The 15048-nt window shown below is 39.5% G+C and overlaps 1 protein-coding gene across 1 annotated transcript in view; it reads left to right on the forward strand.

Annotated features, from left to right (window-relative positions):
* Positions 1-15048, forward strand: part of zmp:0000000625 (cadherin-2) — a 111681-nt gene that overhangs the window by 62414 nt on the left and 34219 nt on the right. The window contains exons 10-12 of the mRNA XM_059502611.1: positions 9075-9328; positions 9575-9717; positions 14305-14538. Coding sequence (XP_059358594.1) covers positions 9075-9328; positions 9575-9717; positions 14305-14538 — 631 coding nt within the window. The remainder of the gene's footprint in view (positions 1-9074; positions 9329-9574; positions 9718-14304; positions 14539-15048) is intronic.

Here is a 15048-nt window from a genome sequence, read left to right on the forward strand (position 1 = left end):
GCCAGACAATCTAGGGGTGCAGTTGTACTCGATCTCAATGAGAGCATGTCTGAACCGGGAGCACATACTAGATTTGCCCTCTTCAGTTATGGTTGAAAACACAAGTACCGAGTAGGGTGTGTAAAATGGGCTGTTTCCGTGTTGTGGTCACTCGCAGGTGCTTAAGCTCGCTGAAAACATGGCAGAACTCCGACTTGTACCAACAGGACACCCAGATGGGTCTGGTCACGCGGCAAAAGTTATTTTCAGTGTTATTAGTCGCTCAATACTGGCCAAACGGGCCTTGGTTTCCCAATCTGCTGGAAATACTGCGGCTCCCCGTGGCCGATCCCACAAGACAAAATGTCCTGTCTCAGGCAGATGGCTCGATATTGTACCCCAACCCAGAATAGTGGAAACTTCAGGTGTGGATGGTATGCGGGAACCGGTAAACCCGGGTTCGTTGTCTCGCCGTGTGATGGACACGATTGTGGAGCCGCGAGCCCCTTCTACGAGATGACTGTACACTTGTAAATGGACAGTGTTTGAGAGATGGTGTGATTTGAATGGTTGGGACGCGGGAAACTGCCCCATGTCTGGCATTCTGAATTTACTGCAACAACAAAAGGACAGCGGCAGTATGCCCTCCACACTTAAGGTTTATATTGCAGCTATCTCAGACTTTCATGCTACTATTGATGGGCGCTCAGTGGGAAAACATGATTTAGTGATCAGATTTTTGAGAGGCCCGAGAAGACTAAAACCCTCCCACCCCACTACAGTGCCATCCTGCGATTTGGCTTTGGTGCAAAACAAAATGGAAACAAAAGATTCTCCACCCGGCCCTCCTCCAGGGGAAGGAGCGGTGCCCTCACCATCTCCAGAAGAGCAGGATCCTGAGACTTCGGGTCGGCTGTCTCAGTGCGCCGCTTGCCCTGGCGCTTTATGGGCCAGACCTCTTTCCTGGTGCCAGCTCCACGCCGTGGCCAGTGTGAAGGCTGCTGCTGAGACCGGGCTGGAGCGGAGGTGGAATGTGCGACTGTAAGTAATCGCCGACTGTACATGCTCTTCTAATAAACCCATGCTGTGGGGCGGGGTGCGCAATGCAAATCTTTCACGCCAACATTCATTGGCTTGTTTTGTTAACACTCAAAGGCGATTCATCTCTCCAGTGAGATGCCAATTCTTCAGTCACTGATGTAACGTCGAACGTGACTGACTGAAAGGGAACATTATTTCTTTATTTGTAACTGCAGGTTAACCCTCTGGAGTCGATTAACGCGTATTCACGTTATGAGGCATTTTCTCCTGATAACCCCGAAAAGAACTTAAATTACACTTTCAGTTTTGATCGTACAGATAGGTGCAATACATCAATCAAATCTGTAAAGGGTCTATTTTTTGTATACACACATAATAACAACAAAACGTTGTGCATTTATAAAATAAAGATAACAAACAAGGTGTGCTGTCTGCAGCCTTTTTCTGCGTTGATCTTCACTTACAAACGTGTCATTGAAATGAATTGTAACTCAGTAAATACTCAACGAAGAGACATGAGAGATATATCTATAGAAAGCCTGACATGTCTACTTTTAAACTAAACAAGTGCTGCCAAAAACAAATATTCTTTGATAAAGTAATCCATATGAAAACAATGCGATGTCCGTTTTCACGTCTTCCTTAATTATCTTCTAATGCAACCACGCCCACGCACTGAACACCCTATTCAGATTATAATGTTTCACTGAATTGCGCGGCTTACAACAAAGGACAACGCAGTGAGACTGTTCTTCAAGTTTTTTTATTTTACTGTTTGGTTCTGGATGAGAGGAATGAGACATAATACACCCCAAAAAGATGTGATGTGGATTACCTCAGGATTTGAGATTTGGATTTCCTAGTCCAAAAGAATGAAGCTCTTTATGCCATGATTCTGCCTTCATGTCCTGATTTTCCTCTAGTCTTGAGGCAGGATCATGACAGGCCCGTGTTTTGTGTACAAGCACATGGCCTTGTCCTTGGGCCATGTGCTTGTGTTGTCTCGTTTCCTTGCCCTGCCCCCTTGTTACCCTAGTTTTGTCATTATTGATTTACCTGTGCCACCTGTTATGTAATTATTAGTCTCCCTATTTATATTCCCTTGTGTTCACTGTCTTGTGCGGTTCATTGTTACTTTGTTACTCATTGTTACCCTCAGAAGATACGTTGTGAGTCCTGTGATAGTTTCTCTGTAGTAAGTGTTCTTGTGTGAAGAGTATTTTGTTAACTGTTAGTTCCTAGTCTTGTTAAATCATTTTTGTCTTTACCCTAGTCACTGTTTTCCCCCTCGTGGGCTTTGTTTTCCCCTTTTGTCTATAATAAATTTGTTTGTTGTGCATCCTGTCTGCGCTTGAGTTGATCTCTAACCTCCACATGACAGAATGAACCGCCGAACTAAGAACTCAGCAACGAGTGGAGCCTCTTAGGCACTGCTGGTGGTCATCCCCTACTGACAAGAAGAGGGTCACACTCCCATACTCGTCCGAGGGTGAGTGGATCCTGCGGAACTATGCCCGGCTATGGGAGAGTTTCTCCCAGGAGGAGCCGCAGGTCTCCCCCTCGAGGTCCCCACCTTCGGCCAAGCTGCCAGTGATCCCAGAGGGTTGTCTCCTGGCCGTTGCAACACTGGGGGATCAGGCACATCCCTCCTCGAGTCCTGAGGCACCTCCCACGCCCATCAGTTTCCACAAGAAGCGTGGGAGGCGGTTTTCGTGGGAATCTGCCTCGGAAGCCTCGGCGTCAGAATCAGCCCTGCCTGAGACCAAACTTCCCCAACCAGTCTCAGACCCAGCTGTGACCTCTGCACCTCGGGCAAGGAGAAAGAGGAGGAAGAAGGGGTCTTCCGGTCCTGCGTCTCTGTCTGAGCCTGAGTCCGCGATGCCTCTCCCACCCGCAGCCGAGGTGAGCGCTGATCCCGAACCAGCAGCAGTGAGCGCTGATCCTGAACCGCCTACGGAAGGAACTGTGTCAAAGTCAGCAGTCGTGAGTGCTGAGGAGAGAGCCGCGGCCGACACTGCAGCTGACGCAGTGTTGCAGTCTGTCTCGGCTCGTCAGGAGATGCCTGTAGTCATTGCTGCCAGGACCCTGTCAGATTATTTGTCACGCCTTGTCAAGATCCTTGAGGTCCCCGCCAGCCCTGTCTTGTCTTGTCCTGACCCTGTTCCTAGAGATCCCGAGCCAGCCGCAGTGAGCGCTGATCCCGAGCCAGCCGCAGTGAGTGCTGATCCCGAGCCAGCCGCAGTGAGCGCTGATCCCGAGCCAGCCGCAGTGAGCGCTGATCCCGAGCCAGCCGCAGTGAGTGTTGATCCCGAGCCAGCCGCTGTAAGCGCTGATCCCGAGCCAGCCGCAGTGAGCGCTGATCCCGAGCCAGCCGCAGTGAGCGCTGATCCCGAGCCAGCCGCAGTGAGTGTTGATCCCGAGCCAGCCGCTGTAAGCGCTGATCCCGAGCCAGCCGCAGTGAGCGCTGATCCTGAGCCAGCCGCGGTGAGCACTATTCCCAAGCCAGTTTCTGTCTACTCCGATGTTGTCATGTGTCCAGAAGATGTTGTCATGTGTCCTGAAGATGTTGTCAAGTGTCCAGCGATCACTCCCCACCCTACACCACCCAGACCTGTCCGGACCCCTCGTCGTCAGCCTTCGTCCCATCCAGCTGGAAGCCGCTCCTTATGGGAGGGGTTCTGTCATGATTCTGCCTTCATGTCCTGATTTTCCTCTAGTCTTGAGGCAGGATCATGACAGGCCCGTGTTTTGTGTACAAGCACATGGCCTTGTCCTTGGGCCATGTGCTTGTGTTGTCTCGTTTCCTTGCCCCGCCTCCTTGTTACCCTAGTTTTGTCATTATTGATTTACTTGTGCCACCTGTTATGTCATTATTAGTCTCCCTATTTATATTCCCTTGTATTCACGGTCTTGTGCGGTTCATTGTTACTTTGTTACTCATTGTTACCCTCAGAAGATACGTTGTGAGTCCTGTGATAGTTTCTCTGTAGTAAGTGTTCTTGTGTGAAGAGTCTTTTGTTAACTGTTAGTTCCTAGTCTTGTTAAATCATTTTTGTCTTTACCCTAGTCGCTGTTTTCCCCCTCGTGGGCTTTGTTTTCCCCTTTTGTCTATAATAAACTATAATAAAGTGTGTTGTGCATCCTGTCTGAGCTTGAGTTCATCTCTAACCTCCACATGACACTTTATTCACCAGAGATCATAAACATGAGTAAGTCTCTTTTATATATATATATATATATATATATATATATGTATATATATATACAGGTCCTTCTAAAAAAATTAGCATATTGTGATAAAGTTCATTATTTTCCATAATGTAATGATAAAAATTAAACTTTTATATATTTTAGATTCATTGCACACCAACTGAAATATTTCAGGTCTTTTATTTGTTTTAATACTGATGATTTTGGCATACAGCTCATGAAAACCCAAAATTCCTATCTCAAAAAATTAGCATATTTCATCCGACCAATAAAAGAAAAGTGTTTTTAATACAAAAAAATTCAACTTTCAAATAATTATGTTCAATTATGCACTCAGTACTTGGTTGGGAATCCTTTTGCAGAAATGACTGCTTCAATGCGGCGTGGCATGGAGGCAATCAGCCTGTGGCACTGCTGAGGTGTTATGGAGGCCCAGGATGCTTCGATAGCGGCCTTAAGCTCATCCAGAGTGTTGGGTCTTGCGTCTCTCAACTTTGTCTTCACAATATCCCACAGATTCTCTATGGGGTTCAGGTCAGGAGAGTTGGCAGGCCAATTGAGCACAGTAATACCATGGTCAGTAAACCATTTACCAGTGGTTTTGGCACTGTGAGCAGGTGCCTGGTCGTGCTGAAAAACGAAATCTTCATCTCCATAAAGTTTTTCAGCAGATGGAAGCATGAAGTGCTCCAAAATCTCCTGATAGCTAGCTGCATTGACCCTGCCCTTGATAAAACACAGTGGACCAACACCAGCAGCTGACATGGCACCCCAAACCATCACTGACTGTGGGTACTTGACACTGGACTTCAGGCATTTTGGCATTTCCTTCTCCCCAGTCTTCCTCCAGACTCTGGCACCTTGATTTCCGAATGACATGCAAAATTTGCTTTCATCCGAAAAAAGTACTTTGGACCACTGAGCAACAGTCCAGTGCTGCTTCTCTGTAGCCCAAAGGGGCTTGACCTGGGGAATGCGGCACCTGTAGCCCATTTCCTGCACATGCCTGTGCACGGTGGCTCTGGATGTTTCTACTCCAGACTCAGTCCACTGCTTCCGCAGGTCCCCCAAGGTCTGGAATCGGTCCATCTCCACAATCTTCCTCAGGGTCCGGTCACCTCTTCTCGTTGTGCAGCGTTTTTTGCCACACTTTTTCTTCCTACAGACTTCCCAATGAGGTGCCTTGATACAGCACTCTGGGAACAGCCTATTCATTCAGAAATTTCTTTCTGTGTCTTACCCTCTCGCTTAAGGGTGTCAGTGATGGCCTTCTGGACAGCAGTCAGGTCGGCAGTCTTACCCATGATTGCGGTTTTGAGTAATGAACCAGGCTGGGAGTTTTTAAAAGCCTCAGGAATCTTTTGCAGGTGTTTAGAGTTAATTAGTTGATTCAGATGATTAGGTTAATAGCTCGTTTAGAGAACCTTTTCATGATATGCTAATTTTTTGAGATAGGAATTTTGGGTTTTCATGAGCTGTATGCCAAAATCATCAGTATTAAAACAATAAAAGACCTGAAATATTTCAGTTGGTGTGCAATGAATCTCAAATATATGAAAGTTTAATTTTTATCATTACATTTTGGAAAATAATGAACTTTATCACAATATGCAAATTTTTTGAGAAGGACCTGTATATATATATATATATATATACAGTACAGACCAAAAGTTTGGACACACCTTCTCATTCAAAGAGTTTTCTTTATTTTCATGACTATGAAAATTGTAGATTCACACTGAAGGCATCAAAACTATGAATTAACATGTGGAATTATATATGGAATTATATACATAACAAAAAAGTGTGAAACAACTGAAAATATGTCATATTCTAGGTTCTTCAAAGTAGCCACCTTTTGCTTTGATTACTGCTTTGCACACTCTTGGCATTCTCTTGATGAGCTTCAAGAGGTAGTCACCTGAAATGGTCTTTCAACAGTCTTGAAGGAGTTCCCCGAGAGATGCTTAGCACTTGTTGGCCCTTTTGCCTTCTGTCTGCGGTCCAGCTCACCCCTAAACCATCTGGATTGGGTTCAGGTCCGGTGACTGTGGAGGCCAGGTCATCTGGCGCAGCACCCCATCACTCTCCTTCTTGGTCAAATAGCCCTTGATGCCTTCAGTGTGACTCTACAATTTTCATAGTCATGAAAATAAAGAAAACTCTTTGAATGAGAAGGTGTGTCCAAACTTTTGGTCTGTACTATATATATATATATATATATATATATATATATATATATATATATATATATATAATTGTACTAGTTTTCACATAACGTGTAAACATTTTACTAGTTAACCTGTTAGCCAGCACCCCGACGCGGGCATCCTCAACGCCCCTCAATTCGCACGTGTCAGTGTTTACGAATAGATTAAATGAAACGTGACAAATTTAATCTTGACAAACTATATATCATTATAAGCTCTAAGCCTCAAGCATCGATGACAGTTCACTGTTTTTCAATGGAAAGCTTACAAAGACTGTATTTGCTACATTTGTGTAAGGAGTACACATAAAAACATGAACAATGGAAACACTGTACATACCAGATTCGTCATAATAAGGAGTCATAAACACATCCACTGCTGTAAATCCTGGTATATTTAGAAAGATAAGGGTCCACTGAACGACATCTCATGGAGCACGTTTAGTCCAACGAAGCAATGATGTTGCAATATGGATCATAATTCCTTTGTTTACGTTTCAGTTCTTCAGCAACAGAACTGTTTGCGTCTGTTATGGAATAACTCAAGGTCGGAAACTGCGTCTTGGTATTAAAAAAATGGCATGGTTTTGCAGCATACAGTGTCACAAACAGAATGAGACAATCCACCGGAAAAAAAAAGAGAATGAAAGATAGGCAAAAGATAGTATATTTGAATTCTTGTGCTCTCTCGTGACGGCTCATGATGTGCTCTGATGCACCTGTCAGCTGAAGGAGGCGGAACTTATAGCTATCGCCTTTTTCTTTGTTTGTTTTATTTTTCAACAGTTTTTATATATGTGAGAGTGTGATTTATGTTGAATGTGAATGTATCTGCATGATTACCATCTGTTTGAGTGCAAATCAGCCCAAATCAGCTCACTATTACTGTATGATCACGGCTATCAAAGTCAACGCGTCTATATCAATAGAGAGAGTGGATGACTTATTTTTTGGCACATTTGTGTTATTACCATCTGTATAAGTGGCCATCAGCACTTATTTGCATCGTAATTCATTGTAAATGCTGCATTTCTAGCAATCTCAGGATTTTCTGTAAGTGGCATACAAAATTAAATCTTTTTTTATTTTTCTTATTATTCTTATTTTTCTTACTCAAATTATTCTTATTGTATTTTTCTAGTGCTCAAATAAATTACTTATATGATGTCTAAGTTTCTGTCTAGTTTTATAATTGAAAAAACTATGCAGTGGTATGTTTAATGACTAAATAGTTTGTAGAAGCCTTCAATACAGTTGGTAAATTTTTATTTTTTTATATTTGTGGGGGTGGGGGGTGTAGACATAGTCTCATAAAAATATTTGCAGGAGTCTCATTTTTCATGATATCTTATTCAGATTTGAAATAGAAACTCATGAGACGTGACTTTCAACCCATTACTTTTCTAGATTGCTCCAGGACTCCAAAAGTATACTCCAAAAGTATTAGTTACCCAAAAAACTTTACTCAAGTTAATGTAACGAAGTAAATGTAACTTGTTACTACCCACCTCTGATTCCAGTCATATACAGTAGAACAAATGGTAATTTTGCTAGGTGTGCAAAGCATATAATAATAATATAAGGCCTGCCAACAACTGAAGATTTTTCTGGTCCACTTGTAATCATTCATTTGAAGCATTAGTTGACTAGGCAGATGAGTTTTGAGTCTAGGTTTAAATGTGGCTAATGTTTTAGCACATGTGATCTCTTCTGGGAGCTTGTTCCAACTGCAGGCTGCATAATAACTAAAATCTAATCAGATGTTTATTAATAAACCATTTAAATCATTACAATGCACCTTCAATTGCTTACATAGCCAAATGCTATGTAAGCAAGTGCTCAAGTGCACACATAAAGCTTGCCACAGCACACTGTCAGAAGTAATGATTATGAATGTGTCAGGGAAAAACAGTAAAGAGGCTTCATCTTGTTTCATACAGACTACATAATCTGAGAATATTTGTTTTCTATTTGAAAGTAGACATTTTGCTCTTTATAAATATTTTTCATGTCTGTAAGATAAGTATCAGTTTCGCTTGAGTTCACAGAAACTGAGATGACAGAAAGCACATCCTGTTGCTTTCGTTATTTTACAAAAGCACCATGTTTTGTTGTTATTGTGAGTACCCAAAAATAAAAGTAGAGTCTTTACAGATTTGAAAGATGCATTACTCCTATCTGTGTGACCAAAAATGGAGTATTATAGGAGCAAGTGAGCGCACCTGCACATCCATCTGTCCTGCACTGAGCTATTGTTCAGCTCCACACTCCACAGACACATTAACAGCACACATTTCTGTAGGATAATGTTAGATTAAGCGGACATGTAAACTTGATGCAATTAGTATATTTCAGGTAATAAGTCATATTTGAGGTCCATAAATGATAAGCGAGCGTTTGTGCTGTATTACTATAGACCAGCCAGTAATGATCAGGAATTAGACCATGCGCTCAAGACACAAAACACCAAACCACGGCACAAGCATCAGCTGCTAGACATAAACTTTCAGAAGTGACAGAACTAAAGCAAGAATATAATATAATACTCCTTATTTTAGATGGACTGACTACATTGCTGAATCATATAATTATTTTTATTATTTTTTTTCCACTTTCTTTTCCATCTTTATTTCAGTCCGTTGACTATGAGATCAACAGATCATTTGTGCTGATGGTGGTTGCACTAAATGAGGCTCCTCTGGACAAAGGCATCCGTCTGCCCCGTCAGTCCACGGCCACCGTCTCCATTCGTGTAACAGATGTCAACGAGAGCCCATATTTCCAGCCCAACCCTAAAGTGCTCCGACTGCAGGAGGGCATACAGGCCGAGTCCGAGATCACGGTCTTCACCGCTCAGGATCCAGACCGCTTCGAGCAGCAGAGCCTCAGGTGCACACAAACTGCTGAATGAAATATCACTCTTGCATATTTGAGGAGAATTAAAAACACATACTGGAGAGACAATCAAGAACTCTAACCCTCTTTTAGGAGATCATTTGATGTCCAACAAATAGCATTTAAAGATCAAAACTAACTTTTGTAAAAAAAAAACAGTAATATAAAATGCATGTAATGAATATAAATCTTATGTAACCTCGATTTTAGTATATCTTAACATTTTTATGCTCTTCTTAGGTACAGCACGCTGTCTGACCCTGCAAACTGGCTGAGAATTGATCCCATAAGCGGACGGATCACAACCATCGCTGTTTTAGACAGAGAGTCTTCGTTTGTTCAAGACAATATCTACACAGCTACGTTCCTCGCCATTGACAGCGGTATGTTTGCTGACTGACAAAACGATATTTGTTTTCTTATGTTTGTGTATTTCTTTATGTGCAGCTATGAGGCTGTCTATATGACTTGGGAATGAGGAGAGCTGATACACTAGATGCATTTTCAAGCTATTTAATTTAATTAATCACAGGATGTGCTGATTAATCAATCACACATCAATTTTGACCTGGTAATATACTTTTTTTTTGTAAATAAACATACATTTACCTAACACATGTATGCCTAACCACCTGGATAACTGCATTAATTTTTAACCCCTTTGCGTTCAAGGATCGGCGACGGCCCCAGTTTATTACTGTTTCACTTTCACAGCACGTTAAACATCACTCTCTTACTTGATCTGGACAAACTGTCCATCAATTGAAAGTTTAAAGACTAGCTTCGATATTTGACCAATGTTTTGATAAAACAGTGTTGCAGTGACAGTTATTTAGTAATTTATGTCAGGAGTGCAAAATAATAAATCCGTATTATGCCACATTTAGAATAGAAATTCACCACTCATTCATATTCAGTCACATAGTGTTCACATAGACTCACTGAACAGCGTCAATAAGGATTTATAGACCAAAGATGCATATCCACAGAGATATATGGATATATTTACTGATGTTTACTTAATATTTCTTCAGACAGAATCATAATATCTATTAATTTTCCACTGATTTACGTGATCTCAGATTTAAATAGCCTCTCCCAGCACTCTGTGTGTGTGTGTGCAGTGCTGTGTGCTTGTGTGTGTGTCAGTCAGACTCTGATTGGTCCTTCGCCTTGTCAATCTCTAGAGTGTCATAACCGGACACCGCCACATCGTGTCACATGCTTCCTGTACACTTCCTGGTTCATATCTGCTCACAACAACACTGAAACACCTCTGTACACACGAAATATCCAAATAATAAACACGCGATTACGATAGTAAAGCTTGGTATGAGATTTTCTTGAGATCTGGAAATGCAGTGTTTCTGAAATGCATACTGAGACTGAAGTGAGATCGCTGCTTTGTTGCTTTGTAAAGCCTGAAAAACCACAATAAAGGCTAATTAAGGTGAAATAAAAACAAAAGAATAATGATAAAAGAATAATGCGGATAATGTGTCATACCTGCCGGAGGTGTGAAAGACTCGTTTGGTGAGAACAATAGAAACGTGAAACGGGGAGTTTTTAAAGCCAACACACATATAGAAAACACAGGAAAGTTTACATGTGAGATCTTACAGAGATGACAAGTGCCATAAATCAATCTGATTAGCCTTCTCTAAAAACACACATGACATGGCCTTAGAAAATATTTCATAAAATTCACAGTTTTACAGATTAGATTATGAAATTTCAATTGAATATTGATAGATATGTGGCTTTAGCTACACTGTGTTTCTAAAATATCCTACATCAACATTTTTTTAAATACATTTAAAAAAAATGTTTTAAATATTTTTTATTTTGTTTTTATGTTTGAGCTTATATATCTTTATTATCATAAAGTCTCCATGCCAAAATGGGGGGTGACTGGGTGACTGTATTCAATCCAACGATGACGACTATTCCTTATAAAATCAATGCACTTTGTGTCCATTATTGCATCTACTGTTACATCAAGGGAACGTCCTCAAACACTGTCACCTTGTCTCATGTTTTCTCTGTTTTTAAAAATGGTGGTAGATGAGGAGATATCCCCTGACAATGTAAAGTGCTTTGAGTGCCTAGAAAAACACTATATAAATCTAATAAATTATTATTATTATTATTATTATTATTATTATGTCTTTGCACCTTTCTCTTAGCTAGTTTTGAAGAACATGAAACAAATAAAAACTCATTGTAATATTTAGATCTGAATGGCCACTTACTGTTATTTAGAGTTCAGAAAGGATCATAAGTAGAGAGGTTTAATATTTAATTTGCATGATTTTTTTTTAATATAAAAAATGACCTCCTGGTGGAATGACATCCCCAACTCAATCCGAGCAGCTGAGTCCTTAGCCATCTTCAAGAATCGGCTTAAAACACATCTCTTCCATCTTTATTTGACCCTCTAACTTTAACACTCACTATTCTAATTCTGTTCTTTAAAAGAAAATCGAACTACCTTTCTAATCTTTTTATATTCTATTTTCTTTTCATTTATTATGCAGTTGTGTGTGTGTGTGTGTGTGTGTGTGTGTATATATATATATATAAAGGCCTCTAACACTAGCTTGCTCTATTCTTTTTCTATTCTATCTGTTTTCTTTTTATTCATTATATTATCTAAAAGCCCTTGCTACATGTACTGTGTTAACCTGAGGCTTGTTATAGCTCTAATATATAATTGCTCTTTTTGTTGTTTTTGTCACTGTCCTAATTTTTAAGTCGCTTTGGATAAAAGTGTCTGCTAAATCAATAAATATAATGTAAATATAATACACAAAACTATTAATCTAAATGAGATGGTCAGAGGTGATGGTGGTTTTACAGAGAGGAGGCATTTTATCATGTTTTTTTAGCAGAAAGAATGCTCAAACCAAGCAACTAATAAATGATCCAAATAAAATCCAAATACCAAATATATGCATGTTACACATTGCAGTGTAAGTACTCATTGTGTTTATTATTACAGGGAAATAGGTTATTTTTTTATGAGCCCATTTCATTCTTGCAGTTTGTAATATGACCAACGATGCATTTAACAACATTCACAGCATGGATAATAGTTCATGTCCATTTGAAGATTTCATAGACACACTTTTTACTGTATTACTGTTGCGATCCAAACATGTTCCAGTTCCGTCCATCATGTCTGTTTTAACTGAAAATACGTTGTGCGTATAACAGCATTGATTCAGCTGTAAATCTGATCATGACTGTGATGGCACAATGTTTGGAAAAACAGAAGAAAAGCATGTAAACAGAAATTCAAAGAAGAATGAATGAACAGAAATGTAAATATGCCTTTATTCTCCCTGGTTAAGAGTGTTAAACCAATATATGTCATTTGATCAGAGACAGTAGGACCTAGTGCTGCTAAATTAGATACTAGGAAATATATCATTTTTTAAAGTCCATCCACATTTTTATTATTGACTAAAAACTATGGAAAGTTTAAATACACATTCAATGGCTTTTATTTAATTATGATTATTTCTAATAATAAAATGCTGGGAAGGGTGTAGTCAAGGTTTTTTTTTTTTTTTTCACATTTCCCACCCTCTACACTGCCGCTTTTCAGTATATTTACTCCACTTCAATTTCTTGAGTCTTTTTCAAATATGAGGTGTGAAGGACCAGGGTTTCATGCACTTTAACATGACCATTCTATTGAATATTTCAGCTGAATAGTGAAAACAAACAACTCATTTGATTTAGTAATAACTTTTAACACTATTCACACCAAGAAAAAGTACTGATTTTAATGGCATCATTTAAAGCAAACAAGAAATCAGAATTGACTTTTTACTTTCTTAATTCATATTCTTGGTCTTATTGAGAATGATTCTGGGCGAATCAATCCAAAGGAATCAATTTTTTTGATACTGGTGTTTAGGGCTGTCAAAATAGCTGAAAAACTAAATTCAAATTTTGTATTTAAATATTCAAATTATATTCAAATTTAAAGGACATTATTTCAGTTAGAGGGGAAAAAAGCCTTTGGTTTCTCTCCTGAGGCCACAAGAGGAAGCACAATATTTTATTATGCACGTTTATTAAATCAATAATAGTGCATAACATTTTAAATAATGTTTACAAATCAAATATAATTACTCAAGTTGTTTAAACTATTAGAAACAAATCAGCATCATGTATGCATAATTTAACACAATGAACAGAAAACCAATCACACTGCGTACTTTATTCATTTAAAAACAAGAAATGTAGTGGGATGGATTATTATAATAGTAAGTACATGTAACCTGTGTAACAAGGACACCTTAAAATTGACACTATACAAAAGTGTTAGCTTGAACTTACATGTGGCTCTCTTGTGCGAGACATGAGTGCAACGGTGATACTGTAGATGTCACTCTAGAAAATGTGATAAATATGCATTCTGTGTGAACGGTTTGGTTCCAGTTTTACCATAAACAAGATCTTCTCCACTTTAATGTTCTCTTTTTCTGCAATATTTTGAATGAACAACTAGCAGCACTGCAGCTGGATGATTAACAAAAGCATTGCAATTCAATGACACCTACATCGTCATCGCATCTAGTGTGTCACTGATAAAGCTGACTGATGCGCACCTAAAATTTTAATGCAATGCTTTTGCATTTGAATGTGCATTTTTGTTTTAAATTCAACAAATATTTGAAATGTAAAAAAAAAGTCTAAGTGTCAATTTGAGTTTTTTTTTTTTTACTAAAGAACCAGTTTCAACCAGTTAATTTCCTTGTATATTCCCTATATTTTCAATACTATAGTAAATACTGCTGAGGAGAAATTTTGTTCAGCATTGACCCATATTGCAATACATATTTCACCCTCCTTATCTTGTTATGCATCATATCTTGAGTTTGCTGGCAGTTTGTTCCTGTCCCTTTTCTCCTGTTCCTGTTCTCCTGTTGCTCATCATGAGTCTGTTTGGTCTCCAGGGATTCCTCCGGCCAGCAGCACCGGGACTCTGCAGATCCTTCTCCTGGACATAAATGATAATGCTCCAGAGGTTTTCCCGGCAGAGGCAGAGATGTGTGAAAAACCTGAAAACAATGGCATTAATATCACAGCATTGGATGCAGACATGGACCCTAACACTGGACCATTCTCCTTTGAGCTGCCTTTACAACCCAGCGATGTCAGGAAGAACTGGACAATCACGCGTCTCAGTGGTGAGAAAATACACACAAACAGAAATGCACAGAAAACTGCATCTCATTTGCCTCTTGATCAGTTTCTACACCAGATATGTGCAATGAAATTTTCATTTTAGTAATCACAAGCTGTCTACACTGGAAGCACACGAAGCATCACAGAACATCTTCAGTTGATACCACATTACTTATTTGACATATTTAAAAACTAGGGTTTTTTTAGTACATCTGAATTAATTTCTATGCATTTTATTTGTAAATCTATTTGAATGTTTCATAAAAGCCAGCTTGTGGTATTTCTGGTCTCTGGATTGTTAAAAAAATAAATAAATAAAATAACCATATATTTTGCATAATACTAATACTATTACTTTGCTATTCAAATTCAACTATGTTTCTGTTGTTGAAGTCTAGATTCTAGCTCACAGCTGTTTTTTTGCTATTAGTGGCAGACCTTTGAAATGAGGAGGAAAAGTTGTCTATCCAATGCAAAATAATGTACCATTTCTCTTTGATGTTTACGTAGTT

Source organism: Carassius carassius, chromosome 20 (assembly GCF_963082965.1).
Source record: "Carassius carassius chromosome 20, fCarCar2.1, whole genome shotgun sequence".
Classification (NCBI taxonomy): Eukaryota; Metazoa; Chordata; class Actinopteri; order Cypriniformes; family Cyprinidae; genus Carassius; species Carassius carassius.